We start from the raw sequence: 15,620 nt of genomic DNA, 5'->3' as shown, positions 1-15,620 counted from the left end.
ACCACACTGGCCTCACTCTTCTTCCACGGCTCTCGGCCCCACCCCACTTGTCACAAAAATGTTAAGTTCTACTAACTTAACAAAATGAGTTAGTTTACTTAAATGTTTTGAGTATTCTAAACTTATTGACTTTTACAGTGCTCCTGTTCTGTCAACATTTTGTGCCAATGATAGGTTTGTTTAGTCTTTAGTCTGTAATTGTATTACTTTGAGTTTGATGAACTTAAACCATTTATGGCAATCGGTTTCCTCAAACCATTTAAGTAACAATATAGTTGTTAAATCTTAGTTAGATTTGTTATCTGAATTCAAACTGAATGAATAAAATAAACTTAAAATCTTTAAGTTGAGTTTACTCTAATGATTGACTAAACCAACACTAAAATATAAGTGAATTTAACTCAATGTATATGAGTTTACAGTACTTGTGCTTATTGGTTTTAAAACTTAAATGGTTTACGGCAATTGGTTTCCTCAAATGGTTTGAGATACCGTAACTTATAGGGCTTTACAGTGTAAGTACATTAAAAATCAAGAAAAAAAAAAAAAAAGAAAAAAAATCTGAAATTTTACATTAAATAGTTTGGTAACGTTTTATGTAAACGTGACAAAACAAATTTCCCTTTCGTGCATCACAACCTCAAAACTATTGAGTTTTGTTCCTTGGAATCTGTTGCAGTCATTCCTTTACTGCTAAAAATGCAAAACCTGTGTATTTATACTTACGAGGAAACTAGGAATGACTGACATTACTAATTTTATTCTAGTTCACTGTGAAATGGTTCTCTTTTGAAAGATTTCAGGGATGAGTCAGGGATGTACCAAACTGTGTTATAGGATAGCAGTTTGAACACTGGATATTTTTACATAATAACAAAATGAAAGATGATGTTTAATGTTAAACATCCCTTTTGTCATTAAGCACTTTCTCACTTTATCAAATAAAGGAGCATTCTGCCAGACAAAAAGGGGGTAAGAGTCTAAGGTTTAATTGGATATTTATTAAATTACTTGATTGATAGATTTCTGAACACCCATCAAACTAAGGAATTAGGCTACTGTTGTAGAGACAACTCAGTGAATATACAAAGATTTAAAAATGTAAATATTTTAAATTTACTGTTTTAATTGCATGTAAATAAACCTAAGTGCATGGGTACTTTTTTCTGAGTGGAATGATGTGATATACTGATATCTTAAAACAGTATTTCCATTACATTTTTGCTTTTCACACACCTTGATACCCCTCATTCTTGCTGCATCATTAAAATTTTGTCATGACAATTAGTGTCATGTTTTTGACAGCTGTGCTTGCAATTCAATCCTCTTTCTAGAACAGGTTGCAACACATTTTTCTCTAGATTCCCATGAAAAACTTCCCATATAAGTTTCTGCAGTATGCAAATTAAGTTTTCACTTATATCAATACATTAAAAGACCAATAGCGCACAAGTCTGTTCTTCACGCAATGCTATCAAGAAGACTATTTACAGTGTGTGAACCATATGGACTACTTTTATGGTGCTTTTTGTCCATTTTGGAGATAAATGATAAACCAGTCTGAATGGCTTAAAAGGTCTGCCCTTTTGATAAGTTAACATGTATTCATTTAGCAGATGCTTTTAGCTAAAGTGAATTACAAATGAGCAGTACAACAAGCGATTCATCCTAGCACTAGCATAAGAAGTACTGTAATGCAAATTGTTCAAAGTAAAAACAGGTTAGAATAGAGGAAAGAAATGTTTTTTTTTTTTTTTTTTGTTTGTTTGTTTTTGTTTAGTTTTTTTAATTAAGCCACAGAAAGTTTGTTTATGAAGGAAGAAGATAACGGCCTCTAGATGGCGCCCTCTGTACTGCTTTTAACACTCAAGAAGAAAGATTAACTATATTATCAACAGAATGTTGCTTTTTTTTTTTTTTTTTTTTTTTTTTTACATAGTATTATATAATCATGCTCAAAACACCAGTGCAGAACTATAATTATCTGCTCTGCCCTTCATTCTTAGTTGCTGTTGTCATAAATATTTGGATTTGTTTTTGTTTTTTTGTTTTTTGGATTATGTTAATAAACGATGTGGTTCTATTGTGGGTTCCCATGGAAGACTGTAACTTTAACCTTTGAAAGCAGATATTCAAAATAGTTTTCTACAGAAGCATAGTTCCCTTGATGCATCATCACTCCACCCCACTTTCTCTTTCTTAGAAATAAAGGGGAAACAACCACCAATTGTTCATGTGAAGACGTTGTTGTGAGCTTTGATAACACACCTGCAGGAATAACAGAAGGAAAGAGCTGAAAATGGGTAAGAATCTACATCTACGCAATATTCCTGTGGCTATGACTATGTTTGATACACATATTATAATATTGCAAGCACATTTTTGCATTATTGAGACATGTCATATGATGATATCGATGCCCCGTGAAAAGAACTGGGTGATGTGGGCAGATTATTTACACTGTAATGCCTTTTCAAAATGACATGCATTTTTATTCCTCCACCCCTTTGGTTGGGTTCATTATCTTGACTTCTTTCGATTTTTGATTTGATCAAGATTAAAGTAGCATAGCGACTTGAATTAAAAGCTTAAACTCTAATCCAACAGAAATCTAAAAGAGATCTCATCCAATCCCTGCTGTTGTTTCTCAGTGTAAACCACTATTATAAGATAAAATAACAAACAACGTATAAAAATATATACTGCAACTCTGGCTAGAGTTTTTGAGACTTCAGTCACACGTGCAATACGTGTCATGTAAGTCAACAGAGGTTAATAAAAGCTGTGGTCATACTGCATTACTTGCAACTGTTACTGCTTAATGCAAAATGTATCTGCTTAAATGCAAAACTAGCTGAAAGCATTATTGAGTTGAGAACAGCAGGAAAATAATATTTTTGAGTTGCAACTTTGTCTGTTCGGTGTTAAGTTTTGTGGTCTTAATGTTGCATGTGAATTGTGCATCAGATTTTGCTGACAAAGCCTTTAAACCTACCAGACATAATTTGAGCTGTAGTCAGGAAAAAAAAAAAAAAAATTCTTGTTTATTCTTACACTTAGTAAAAGCATCATTTTATGTTAAAATACGTACATACATCATGCATTTTATACATAAAATAAAGAACAGGACATGATGCCCCCTGTTGGTCACCTTTATTTATATAGCGTTTTTTTTTTTTTTTTTAATTTACAAGGATAACAATGAAAAAAACAAAAACAATATTAACAGAGAGGGAGGAAAGAAAATATGCATGTATGCACAGCGAATGTATGCTACACAGCTGTATACTTATACATACATATCAGTGCTTATTCCTAAATATCAATGAACATATACATACTAGTGTTGTCACGGTACCAAAATTCCAGTAGTCGGTACCAATACCATAAAAATTTTACGGTTCTCGGTACCAATTTCGGTACCACAGCGAAATCTGTTGGAACTATTTTACTATTTTATATAGCCTATTTTAAAACATATTAAATATGGTAATCATACATATACATATTTGGAGAGTGTGTGTGTATGTTTGTGTGTATATATACCTCAATAAAATAAATTTTGAAATATATAAAAAAAAAAAAAAATGCTCAAACATCCATTTTGTAACAGACGTGCGTGTTTATTTTAGCTATTCCTTCAATGAAACGACACACTATAGCCTGTAAAACTATGAAATAAATATCGGTAAATAATGGTAACCTAAATAATAAGAAAGTTAAATATTATTAAAAAAAAAAAAAAAAAATCCTGTCTAGTTCCTCTTTCCAGGAGGAATCTTTCTGATAGAGACCCATTTACTCTTACTCTAGCTGTTGGATTTTGATATATTGACTTGATACACAAGGCAGATTTGTCATTAAATCCCAACTTTTCTAGTGATAGGTAAAGAAATTCCCAGCTAACTCTGTCGAAAGCCTTCTCGGCGTCAAGACCGATTAGAGCGACAGGTAGTTTATTTCTATGAGTCATATCTATTATACGAAGAGTTCTTCTTATATTATCATATGTTTGTCGACCTTTAACAAAACCAGTTTGGTCCTCATCTATCAGGTCTGATAAAAACAGTTGTATTCTAGATGCTAAGATAAAACTATATATTTTATAGTCTGTATTAAGGAGTGATATGGGTCTATAATTTTGACAGTGTTCCCTGTCTTTGTTTAAGAAATCTAGCCTTTTTCTCCACTTCTAACTGTAATAAGCTGTTAATTTCCTTTCTTAATTCTCCCATTTGAGACATCACCTCTTTATTTGCATGTTTATGTTTATGTTCCAATTGCTTTAATTCTAAAATAAGTTTTTCATAATGAGCTATCTTTTCTTTTTTTAAAGTGCTTGTAATAGCTATTAATTTGCTCATTTTCCAACTCCCCTAGAGTTAAACAGTTGAGTTTTACCGTTTTCGAATCCATTCGGCCGATCTCCGGGTCTGGCGGTACCGCTTTTAGCATAGCTTAGCATAGTTCATTGAATCTGATTAGACCGTTAGCATCTCGCTCAAAAATGACAAAAGAGTTTCGATATTTTTCCTATTTAAAACTTGACTCTTCTGTATTTACATCATGTACTAAGACCGACGGAAAATGAAAAGTTGCGATTTTCTAGGCCGATATGGCTAGGAACTATACTCTCATTCCGGCGTAATAATCAAGGAACTTTGCTGCCGTACCATGGGTGCAGCAGGCGCAATGATATTGTGCAGCGTCTCTCACAAATGTCTCCATGGTTGCAAGGCACGCTCCCTGTGCAAGCAGGGGGGTCACAGGCGCTCGTTGAACATGAACTATAAAAGATTTTTTTTAGTTTTTCATGTTCCTCATTTAATAAGTGAGTTTCTTGCAAGAAGAAAATATGCTTCTTTTCCTTTTTCAGTTTAGCTATCACTTTAGCCCTTTTGGCTGGGTTCCCCAATCCATTAACATTCAAAGACATTATCTCAATGTCACTCTCCTGCATTAGACACTCTCTACAGTAATCCTCGTATAATGATAACCCACTGGCTAACATTTGAACAAGTATAAACAACTAAACAACTTTTACATGAACATATTAAGTGAACTAAAATGGTTTCAACTGACCTCCAGATGAATATGTTCACCCTGAACTTATAGGGTTTTGAGTCACTGTCTCCACTGAGAGGGAAAGCCTCTGCTGAATGGAGGGTCCCCTTCTAGATATAAGATGCAGCCTGCTATAGGTTATTGCACTAATACTAGATATATTATTTTCTTCAATGTCCATGTCTCCCGTCACTGCATGTACACAAAAGCCCCTTACTGTGTTATTGAATTCTTTTATTAAATTTCGGTCGTAAAGCCTATTGTTCCCACTTAACTTTATGTATTAGTCCTTTGTTCACGTCGTCATATAGAGGGTCTCTTACAAATTCACTGGGCTCGTCCGCTGGAAATCCTCCTGCCGTTTCCGTGCCCTTCTGCTTGCCTCTGCTCTCTGCCGACCCGCTGCCATGCTGAATTTTTCCGTGCCTCGAGTTGTTCCAGTAAAGTTGTGGGGCCAGCTGCATCTTCGGAATCCGCCACTTTATATCCTCTGTACTAAGCAAGCCAAAGGCGACACGCCAACAGGTGACATCAGGTGACCAACAGGCGACAAAAATGGAGAAAAAAACCTTGGGAGATACCAGGCTCAGTTCTCCTCTGGCCAACAGTGAACAGTGCATGATTATGATTCAGGCATCATTACAGGTCATAAGTCTGATTGGGATCGCAACAGTCAAAATATTTAATCCAGTTCCATCTAGTTGAAGATCGTATTCATCACGCCGTTATGACATGGTTTGTTGGGAATCTGTGTCACTGGCTGTCGTGTCGATGAGGCCTTCACATTGGATGATCTAGTTGACGTAATCTCTGCTGACACTTCAGGGCTGCGTTGTCGTTGTGTCTAGGCACAAGTCCTCCATCTGATCTGGATACGGCCCAGATCCAGCTGACTACAGTGAACCTCAGGATAAACAGAGAGACTAATATTAGCATAGATGCCACTCTTCTTCTGATGTAACGAATACATCTGGTGTTATAGGAATTGTTCCCGGTTCCAGCTGACCTAATGTATGCAGCCTAACAATCCTTTAACGGATGTGAAAACATAAATCGATAATGTGTTATGTGTATGCCAGGTTAAAGAGATGTGTTTTTAGTCTAGATTTAAACTGACAGAGTGTGTCTGCTTCCCGAACAATGCTAGGAAGATTGTTCCAGAGTTTAGGTGCTAAAAAGGAAAATGATTTACCACCTGCGGTTGATTTTGATATTCTAGGTATTATCAATTGGCCTGAATTCTAAGATCACAATAGAAGTGAAGGACTATAATGCGTTAAGAGCTCGCTCAGATAATGGGGAGCTATACCATGTAGTGCTTTGTAAGTAATTAGCAAGATTTTAAAATCTATACGATGTGTAATAGGGAGCCAATGCAGTGTTGACAGAACCGGGCTAATATGGTCATACTTCCTGGTTCTAGTAAGAACTCTAGCTGCTGTGTTTTGGACCAGCTGTAGTTTATTTATCAAACGAGCAGGGCAACCACCCAGTAGAGTATTACAGTAATCTAGCCTTGAGGTCATGAACGCATGAACTAACTGTTCGGTATTTGTCATTGAGAGCATATGTCATAGTTTAGATATATTTTTAAGATGGAAGAATGCGGTTTTACAAATGCTAGAAATGTGGCTTTCGAATGAGAGATTGGTATCCAAGAGCACACCCAGGTTCCTAACTGACGACGAAGACTCAACAGAGCAGCCGTTAAGTGTTAGACAGTATTCTAGGTTATTGTCTGTGATAATATAATTTACAATAAGTGTAATTATGTAACAATTATGTAATATTTTATGTCCACTAGAGGTCGCTAAAGGCCTATTCAAAACAAAGGCGTAGCTTGATGACGCCAAGTTTGAGCGCGGAATCTTGGGACATGTGGTCTTCACCTCACAGCTGGTGGAAAACAATTGGGATAGGACTCGGGAAAAAAATCATGTTCATGGATGCGATTATTAACGTTACTGTAGTATGAAGCAGACCAGGACCGAGTGTTGTGGGAGCTACACGAGGCCGCTGGAGCGATTGCGCAACACACACCTCAAGAGCAGCGGAACATTTATTATGCAACAGTCGCCGGCGCCGCTTCCGCTTTTCCAGTCATGAGTATGAGGTAACACAGCTCTGTTTATCATATTAGATACATTTGAGTGTGTTGAAAATGTTATAACGTTACTCTGTGCGTTCGCTTGGCGGCTGCTGTGAGACACTTGTTGCACACTGCAGTAAACTAGATAGATTTTAGAATATTAAATGCTGAATGGCTTGTGTTAATAAATGACATGCAATTAAAGGGTTAGTTCACCCAAAAATGAAAATAATGTCATTTATTACTCACCCTTATGCTGTTCCACACCCGTAAGTCCTTCGTTAATCTTCAGAACGCAAATTAAGATATTTTTGTTGAAATCCGATGGCTCAGTGAGGCCTGCATAGCCAGCAATGACATTTCCTCTCTCAAGATCCATTAATGTACTAAAAACATATTTAAATCAGTTCATGTGAGTACAGTGGTTCAATATTAATATTATAAAGCGACGAGAATATTTTTGGTGCGCAAAAAAAATAAAAAAAATAACGACTTATATAGTGATGGCCGATTTCAAAACACTGCTTCATGAAGCTTCGGAGCGTTATGAATCAGTGTGTCGAGTCAGCGGTTCGGAGCGCCAAAGTCACGTGATTTCAGCAGTTTGATATGCGATCCGAATCATGATTCAACACGCTGATTCATAACACTCTGAAGCAGTGTTTTGAAATCGGCCATGACTATCTAAGTCGTTATTTTGTTTTTTTGGTGCACCAAAAATATTCTCGTCACTTTATAATATTAATATTGAACCACTGTACTCACATGAACTGTTTTAAATATGTTTTTAGTACATTAATGGATCTTGAGAGAGGAAATGTCAATGCTGGCTATGCAGGCCTCACTGAGCCATCAGATTTCAACAAAAATATCTTAATTTGTGTTCCGAAGATGAATGAAGGTCTTATGGGTGTGGAACGGCATGAGCATGAGTAATTAATAACAGAATTTTAATTTTTGGGTGAACTAACCCTTTAATTTTAAAACGTATTGTATGATGGAGAAAATGCTGTATTACTGTTACTAAAAATAAAGCTGCATCTGATTATGCTATGTTAGCCACTTGACAAAATAGTGTTTTTCTTGTTGAGCTATATAACAATAATTCGTTTTCTGTCTACAAATATATCAAAACAGGTTTTCCCTTGTCTATTAAAACATGTAAATATTAAAGCGTCTTTGGTGTTTCCATGGTTTCTACAAAATAAAACCGGAAACCGAGGGTAACACGGGTATGACGCAATTGACAGGCGACTCCTCACACGTCCTGGAGCCTTGGTTAAAATTGCTATTTTCTCACGATTTACAAATAGTTGTAAGCATTTGGGATATTGTAAGTACTCAAGTGAACAAAATATATAACACTAGTCTAGTGGTTTTTGGATATTTTACTGCAAAATTCTTACATATTGCACCTTTAAGCAAACTGAGCTTTATCATTTGTTCATCAGATTTATATCTGTTTTTTATTTTTTGAACATCAATCAAATTTTTACCCTCAAATGGGTTTGGGATTTTTTTGTATTTATTAATTTGGGGTACAGGCACAGTCTCTATGTGATGATATCTAGATGAAAGAGTTTCTATGTGTTGGGACTTCTGTGACTTGAGACAGCTAGCAGACGGTAAAAATGAGCAACTCCTTGTATCATAACCTCTGAATTTGCAAATATTTATTCTCCATAATTCAGACAATTAAAACACAAAACAAATAAAAATAAAATAAAATAAAATACAGACAAATAAGCTTCATACGGAACTGAAAATCATTCCATTCCAACTCCAGTGAGCTGTTAACCGCTGCAACCAGATTGAGTCAGTGAGTTCAGGGGCACAACTGCACATTTGCTGAGGGGTATGCAAGATCATACCCCTTAAGATCATATACCACCCCCCCCCCCCCCCCCCCCCCCCCAGCCTACATTGTGTTTTGTCTACTTGTGACTTTAATGAATATGACACAAAATTCACATTTTCTCACATTTTTCAATATTCTTGCCACTCTATATCCCCTAACCCTCACACACAGAAAACTTCCTGCATTTTACTGTCGATTTAACGCGTTAATTAGATTAATTAATTACGATTAAAAAAAAAAATGTAGATGTAGGTCATCTGATGAGGAATATAATGCAGGGCAACAACTCACTATGCGATGGATAGAGCTTACAGAATGCAGTTAGAATGGCCATAAAACTTAAGATACTGGAGCAAAAATGCCCCTTATTGAGTTTTTGTCTCATATTTATCATATGAGTTAAGCAGTATCACAAAAGTAACGGATTTCAATATTACACGAGTGCTGTTTTTGTCCCAAATAAAATGAGTGCAACATGCAATACTTATTTTATACGTAAGTTTAAAATAACTTTATATTGTGTTATTTTAGACAAAATATTGTCTGGTTTGTTCAATTTTGCCAATGAAACTATAAAGACAAAGCAGAACTGTTCGTCTCCACGCAACACACAGCAGTGTTTCATTTCTGAATCTGCGTTTTGAATGTAACAAAAGTGATTCAGCGGACCATTCATAAAAGACTTGAAGCGACACTACACGCAGACCGACCGGTGTATGACATCAAAGACTTACAGTGATATAGGTTACGCTTACCAATTTCTTGTTATCCACATGGACATCGATGTCCTCATTTTAAGACACTGTTTTTCATTTTCATTTTCTTTTTTGCGTTTTCTGTTTTCTGTTCTGCGCCCCAGAAACACTTTCCTCTTCTGTCCATTTTGGACATGTGACTGTCCGTAACAGAGCAACGGCTTTTGTCGAAATGGTGAGCAGTTGATATCACTTGAATTTAAAATGCTAAACAAACATTATTTTTCAACAAACATCAAGCCCCCCTCCGTGCGGCGCCCCTATGCACTGCATATACTGCATACCCCATTTTTGCGCCACTGAGTGAGTTGAATTTGTGAACTGACTGAGCTGGATTTCTGAATGACTCATTCTAATAGATTCAGTTTTTCTATCTCTTTTCTTTGTGCAGAGAATGTGACCAATGAAACAACCCAGACAGAACCCTTATCAAGCATTGAAATCTTCAATATATTCATATATTTTGTCACCTTCGCTCTGGGTATCGTTGGAAATGGGCTCGTCATATTTGTGACTGGCTGCAAAATGAAGACGACCGTCAACTCCATTTGGTTTCTCAACTTGGCGATTGCAGACTTCATCTTCATCTTAATCATCATCCTCTACATTGTTACTGCCTTTAACAAGATGGCTTGGCACTTCGGTGACTTCATGTGCAAGTTTGTCAGCTTTGTGGCGGTGCTAAACATGTTTGCCAGCATTTTTCTGCTGACTGCTATCAGTCTCGACCGATGCCTGTCCACATGGGTGATTGTTTGGGCTCAAAACAAACGAACTCTGGTCAAAGCCAGGATCATCTGTGCACTCGTGTGGGTTTTATCCGTCCTCTGCAGCATTCCCTTTGTCATCAACCGCTTGGAAAAGAGTAACCGATGCACGTATAATACCTTGAGTATCTTCAAGTCTCTGGTCATATACAGGTTTATGGTGGGTTTTCTCATCCCCTTCCTGATCATTGCATCTTCATACATTGCTATCGGAGTGCGGGCCAAACGTCTCAAAAGAGGAAAGAAGCTTAAGCCTTTCCGGGTCATTATATCTGTGATCATGGCCTTTTTCATATGCTGGTTTCCTTTTCATGTTCAACAGCTGTGTACTATAATTGCACATGAGAATGAGTGGAATGACTTTTTAAAAGTAATAACTGACATAGGACCTTTTGTAAACTGCCTGGTTCATCTCAACAGCTGTCTGAACCCCATTCTCTATGTGTTCATGTGTGAGGAGTTTAAGAAGAAGCTTAAACAGTCTCTGCTGCTGGTGCTGGAGTCGGCGTTTGCTGAAGAACATCTTTCTTTTCGATCATCTCGCCCTTCCACTTGTTCTGGCCTCTCAGAATCACAAGGTCTCAAGATGAACGACACAACCATCTCGTCAACAAACGAGGACAACAGAACAAACTTTTAGAAGATCAGTCCTGAAGATATTCATTCCTTTTATTAGACTGAAGTGGTCCGATAAAGCGTATTATGGTCTCCACTTTGCTCCCATGCCAGATCAGGTTCAAAGCCATATTTGTTCTGTAGAAAATCGAAAGATGTAATTTATGTGCCATTGATTTTTCAGACAGGAGAACACACTCCCTGTTTTGCATTGGTTGGACAAACAGATAATCCCGCCCCAAACTTACACCATTGGTTGACTCACTGTGTTGTTGCATCTATAGTGGTTGGGATGCTAAAATGTTTTGTATTCTTTATGCTTTTTGTTGGAAACATTCAAATGTTTTATTGTGTGCTTTTCTCTGCTTGTTTAAGTGGCTTTGGGGAAATATTTAAACATTGCAAATTATTTTCAACAATTTTTTTTTTTTTGTTTTACCTTTTTACTGCATTTCGTTTTTATTGACATTAAGCCACATTTGTAATAGGCTACTGTTAATTTAGTGCTACTATATATTTTGCTAATGTTTATTCAGTCACCAAAACTGAAGAAATTCTGTCTGAAACATTCTGTCTGCAATCTTCCTCAATTGTTTTTATAAATACGAAGGATATTTTTTATGCTAATTACTGTCTGACCTTTATTTTTAGGCATAACACAAAAGTCACAGTGTTAAACCTACCATGATTTTACTATGGCAACTTATGTTTTGAAGGGCAGCTCCAACACTGGCTATATTATATGGGCTCTATTACTGTAATATGAAGAATAAATAAAATACAGCATAAATCCATCCATCCATCACCACATGATCAGAGCCAATTGTTTTCCATGATTTACACTGTGAATGGAGAAACCTTAAATCTGCTGCAATTGAGATCCTCAGCTCCTCTTCCATGTACCATGATGGTATTTGTATTTCATTTTCATGGGTTTCTCATAGGGCTGCCCCCGACTAAAGATTTTTCTATTCGACTAGTAGTCGTTCATTTAAGCCACTAGGCGACTAATCGCGCGTTTACATTAATAAGCCATAAATCAAAATAACCAGCTTTTAATTGCCTATATATAAAACATAGCCCAATGAGCGCTCAAGCACAAAGCTTTCCACAGCACACCGGCAAATGTAATAATTATGAGTGTATCAAGAAAATCGTCTCTTATCTGTATGACTAAAATGATGGAGTATTTTAAAATGCAAATGTGATCGCACCAGCAACTCCATGTCATGCAATAAGCGCGCTCTCCACACAAACACTTGGATATGCACCTAATAATGGCACACATTTATCTAGGACTAGGCTAATAGAGCGAGCAGACTTGTAAAGTTGCTACTACTTACAATTTTCAAGTGATAAGCCATTTGAGGTAGATGAATGATGAAAGATATGTGAATGTTTGGATTTCCTGCTGTTAACAATCTGTCCCTCACGGACTGCGTGACTTTGCCACTTCCTGTGTAGATTTTTTTTTTTCTGCGACTAACCAACTAATAAAATTTTGCTCGACCAAGCCTCGTCTAATCGACTAACGGTTAGTCGATTATTAGAGGGCAGCCCTAGTTTCTCAAGACCCTCAATAAGCCCAATATTCTGAACTAATATTTTACCTATAATGAACTGAAATGTATATGTTTGCCTTTGTTTTACAACATTGTTTGAATAAATCACATGGAAAAAATAAATAAACTATTTTTAACATAAAAAATTAAAGGTAATATTTATTAAATATTAATGACTATACAGTAAAAAATAATTTAGTGATTTAGTTGTATCAAATTATTATTATTATTTTGTGTGTGTGTGGACATAACCACACCTGCTGTTGTTTCTCAATGTAAACCACTATTATAAAATAACTAACAACATATAAAAATATATACTGCAACTCTTGGCTAGAGTTTTTGAGACTTCAGTCACATGTGCAATACGTGTCATGTAAGTCAACAGAGGTTAAAAAAGCTGTGGTCATACTGCATCATTTGCAATTGTTACTGCTTAATGCAAAATGTATTTGCTTAAATGCAAAACTAGCTGAAAGCATTAAGTTGAGTCAGGAAAATAATATTTTTGAGTTGCAACTTTGTCAGTGTTCAGTTTTGTGGTCTAAAAGCTGCATGTGAATTGTGCAACAAATTTTGCTGACAAAGTCTTTAAACCTACCAGACATAATTTGAGCTGTAGGCAGCAAAAAAAGAAAAAAAAATGCTGTTTTGGGTTAAAATTATTCTTGTTTATTCTTACACTTTATGTAAACGATTCATTTTATGTTCATTTAATACTCAGTAAAACATACATACATCATGCATTTTATACATAAAATAGAGAATAGGACATGATGCCCCCTGGTGGCATCATGGAGCAACTCCTTGTATCATAACCTCTGAATTTGCAAACATGTATTCCCTATAATTCAGACAAATAAAATCAGATTATGCTTTAAACATGATTTAGCCTAATCTTGAGCATGATTAACAATGGACTGGCAACTAAGGTTCAAATTTAAACAACAATAATAAGATTCATCCTGAAAAATTAGAGCTGTAATAACTATCCAAAAATGATTTTAAAGACGTACAACAGCTTTATGTGGAACTGAAAATCATTCCATTCCAACTCCAGTGAGCTGTTAACCGCTGCAACCAGATTGAGTCAGTGAGTTGAATTTGTGAACTGAAAGAGTTGGATTTCTGAAAGAATCATTCTAATGGATTCGGTTTTTCTATCTCTTTTTTTTTTTGTGCAGAGAATGTGACCAATGAAACAACCCAGACAGAAGCCTTATCAAGCATTGAAATCTTCAATATATTCATATATTTTGTCACCTTCGCTCTGGGTATCGTTGGAAATGGGCTCGTCATATTTGTGACTGGCTACAAAATGAAGACGACCGTCAACTCCATTTGGTTTCTCAACTTGGCGATTGCAGACTTCATCTTCATCTTAGTGATCATCCTTTACATTGTTACTGCCTTTAACAAGATGGCTTGGCACTTCGGTGACTTCATGTGCAAGTTTGTCAGCTTTGTGACGGTGCTTAACATGTTTGCCAGCATTTTTTTGCTGACCGCTATCAGTCTCGACCGATGCCTGTCTACATGGGTGATTGTTTGGGCTCAAAACAAACGAACTCTGGTCAAAGCCAGGATCATCTGTGCACTCATGTGGGTTTTATCCATCCTCTGCAGCATTCCCTTTGTCATCAACCGCTTTGTAATGTTTAACCAATGCACTTATAATCAAGAACTCTTCAAGTCTCTGGTCATATACAGGTTTATAGTGGGTTTTCTCATCCCCTTCCTGATCATTGCATCTTCATACATTGCTATCGGAGTGCGGGCCAAACGTCTCAAAAGAGGAAAGAAGCTTAAGCCTTTCCGGGTCATTATATCTGTGATCATGGCCTTTTTCATATGCTGGTTTCCTTTTCATGCTCAACAGCTGTGTACTATGATTGCAGATGAGAATGAGTGGAATGACTTTTTAAAAGTAATAAATGCCATAGGACCTTTTGTAAACTGCCTGGTTCATCTCAACAGCTGTCTGAACCCCATTCTCTATGTGTTCATGTGTGAGGAGTTTAAGAAGAAGCTTAAACAGTCTCTGCTGCTGGTGCTGGAGTCGGCGTTTGCTGAAGAACATCTGACTTTCCAATCATCTCGCCCTTCCACTTGTTCTGGCCTCTCAGAATCACAAGGTCTCAAGACGAACGACACAGCCATCTCGTCAACAAACTAGGACAACAAAACGAGCTATTAGAAGATCAGTCCTGAAGATATTCATTCCTTGTATTAGACTGAAGTGGTCCGATAAAGTGTATTAACAAGCTCTCCACTTTGCTCCCATGCCAGATCAGGTTCAAAACCATATTTGTTCTCAAGAAATTTAAATTTATGTGCCATTAAAATGATTTTTCAGACAGGAGAACACACCCCTTTTTGCATTGGTTGGACAAACAGATAGTCCCGCCCCAAACTCACACCATTGGTTAACTCATTGTGTTGTTGCATCTATAGTGGTTGGGATGCTAAAACGTTTTGTATTGTTTATGCTTTTTGTGGGGAAACATACGAATGTTTTATTGTGTACTTGATTCTGCTTAAGTAGCTTTGGGGAAATGTTTAAACATTGAAAATTATTTTCAACATATATATATATATATTTTTTAGTTTTACCTTTTTACTGCATTTCATTTTATTGACATTAAGCCACATTTGTAATAGGCTACTGTTAATTTAGTGCTACTATATATTTTGCTAATGTTTATTCAGTCACCAAAACTGACGAAATTCTGTCTGAAACATTCTGTCTGCAATCTTCCTCAATTGTTTTTATAAATACGAAGGATATTTTTTATGCTAATTACTGTCTGACCTTTATTTTTAGGCATAACACAAAAGTCACAGTGTTAAACCTACCATGATTTTACTATGGCAACTAATCATGTTTTGAAGGGCAGCTCCAACACTGGC

The 15,620-nt window shown here is 36.4% G+C and overlaps 1 protein-coding gene across 2 annotated transcripts; it reads left to right on the top strand.

Moving 5' to 3' along the window:
* The first annotated feature begins 1,515 nt into the window (after positions 1-1,515).
* Positions 1,516-15,510, top strand: LOC127496310 (C3a anaphylatoxin chemotactic receptor-like). Of its 2 annotated transcripts, none has more exons than XM_051864206.1 (2): positions 1,516-2,303; positions 13,895-15,510. In XM_051864206.1, exons 1-2 carry the CDS (start codon positions 2,300-2,302, stop codon positions 14,884-14,886), a joined length of 996 nt encoding a protein of 331 aa, XP_051720166.1. In that variant the 5' UTR covers positions 1,516-2,299; the 3' UTR covers positions 14,887-15,510. The 2 variants fall into 2 exon arrangements, with proteins under 2 accessions (XP_051720166.1, XP_051720165.1); XM_051864205.1 differs by lacking the exon at positions 13,895-15,510 and adding an exon at positions 10,158-11,942 and having other exon boundaries at positions 1,520-2,303.
* The last annotated feature ends 110 nt before the right edge of the window (positions 15,511-15,620 follow it).

The sequence above is a fragment of the Ctenopharyngodon idella genome, chromosome 15 (genome assembly GCF_019924925.1).
Source record: "Ctenopharyngodon idella isolate HZGC_01 chromosome 15, HZGC01, whole genome shotgun sequence".
Lineage (NCBI taxonomy): Eukaryota > Metazoa > Chordata > Actinopteri > Cypriniformes > Xenocyprididae > Ctenopharyngodon > Ctenopharyngodon idella.
The sequence above is the reverse complement of the archived record's forward strand: the minus strand, read 5'-3'. Positions and strand labels throughout refer to the sequence as shown.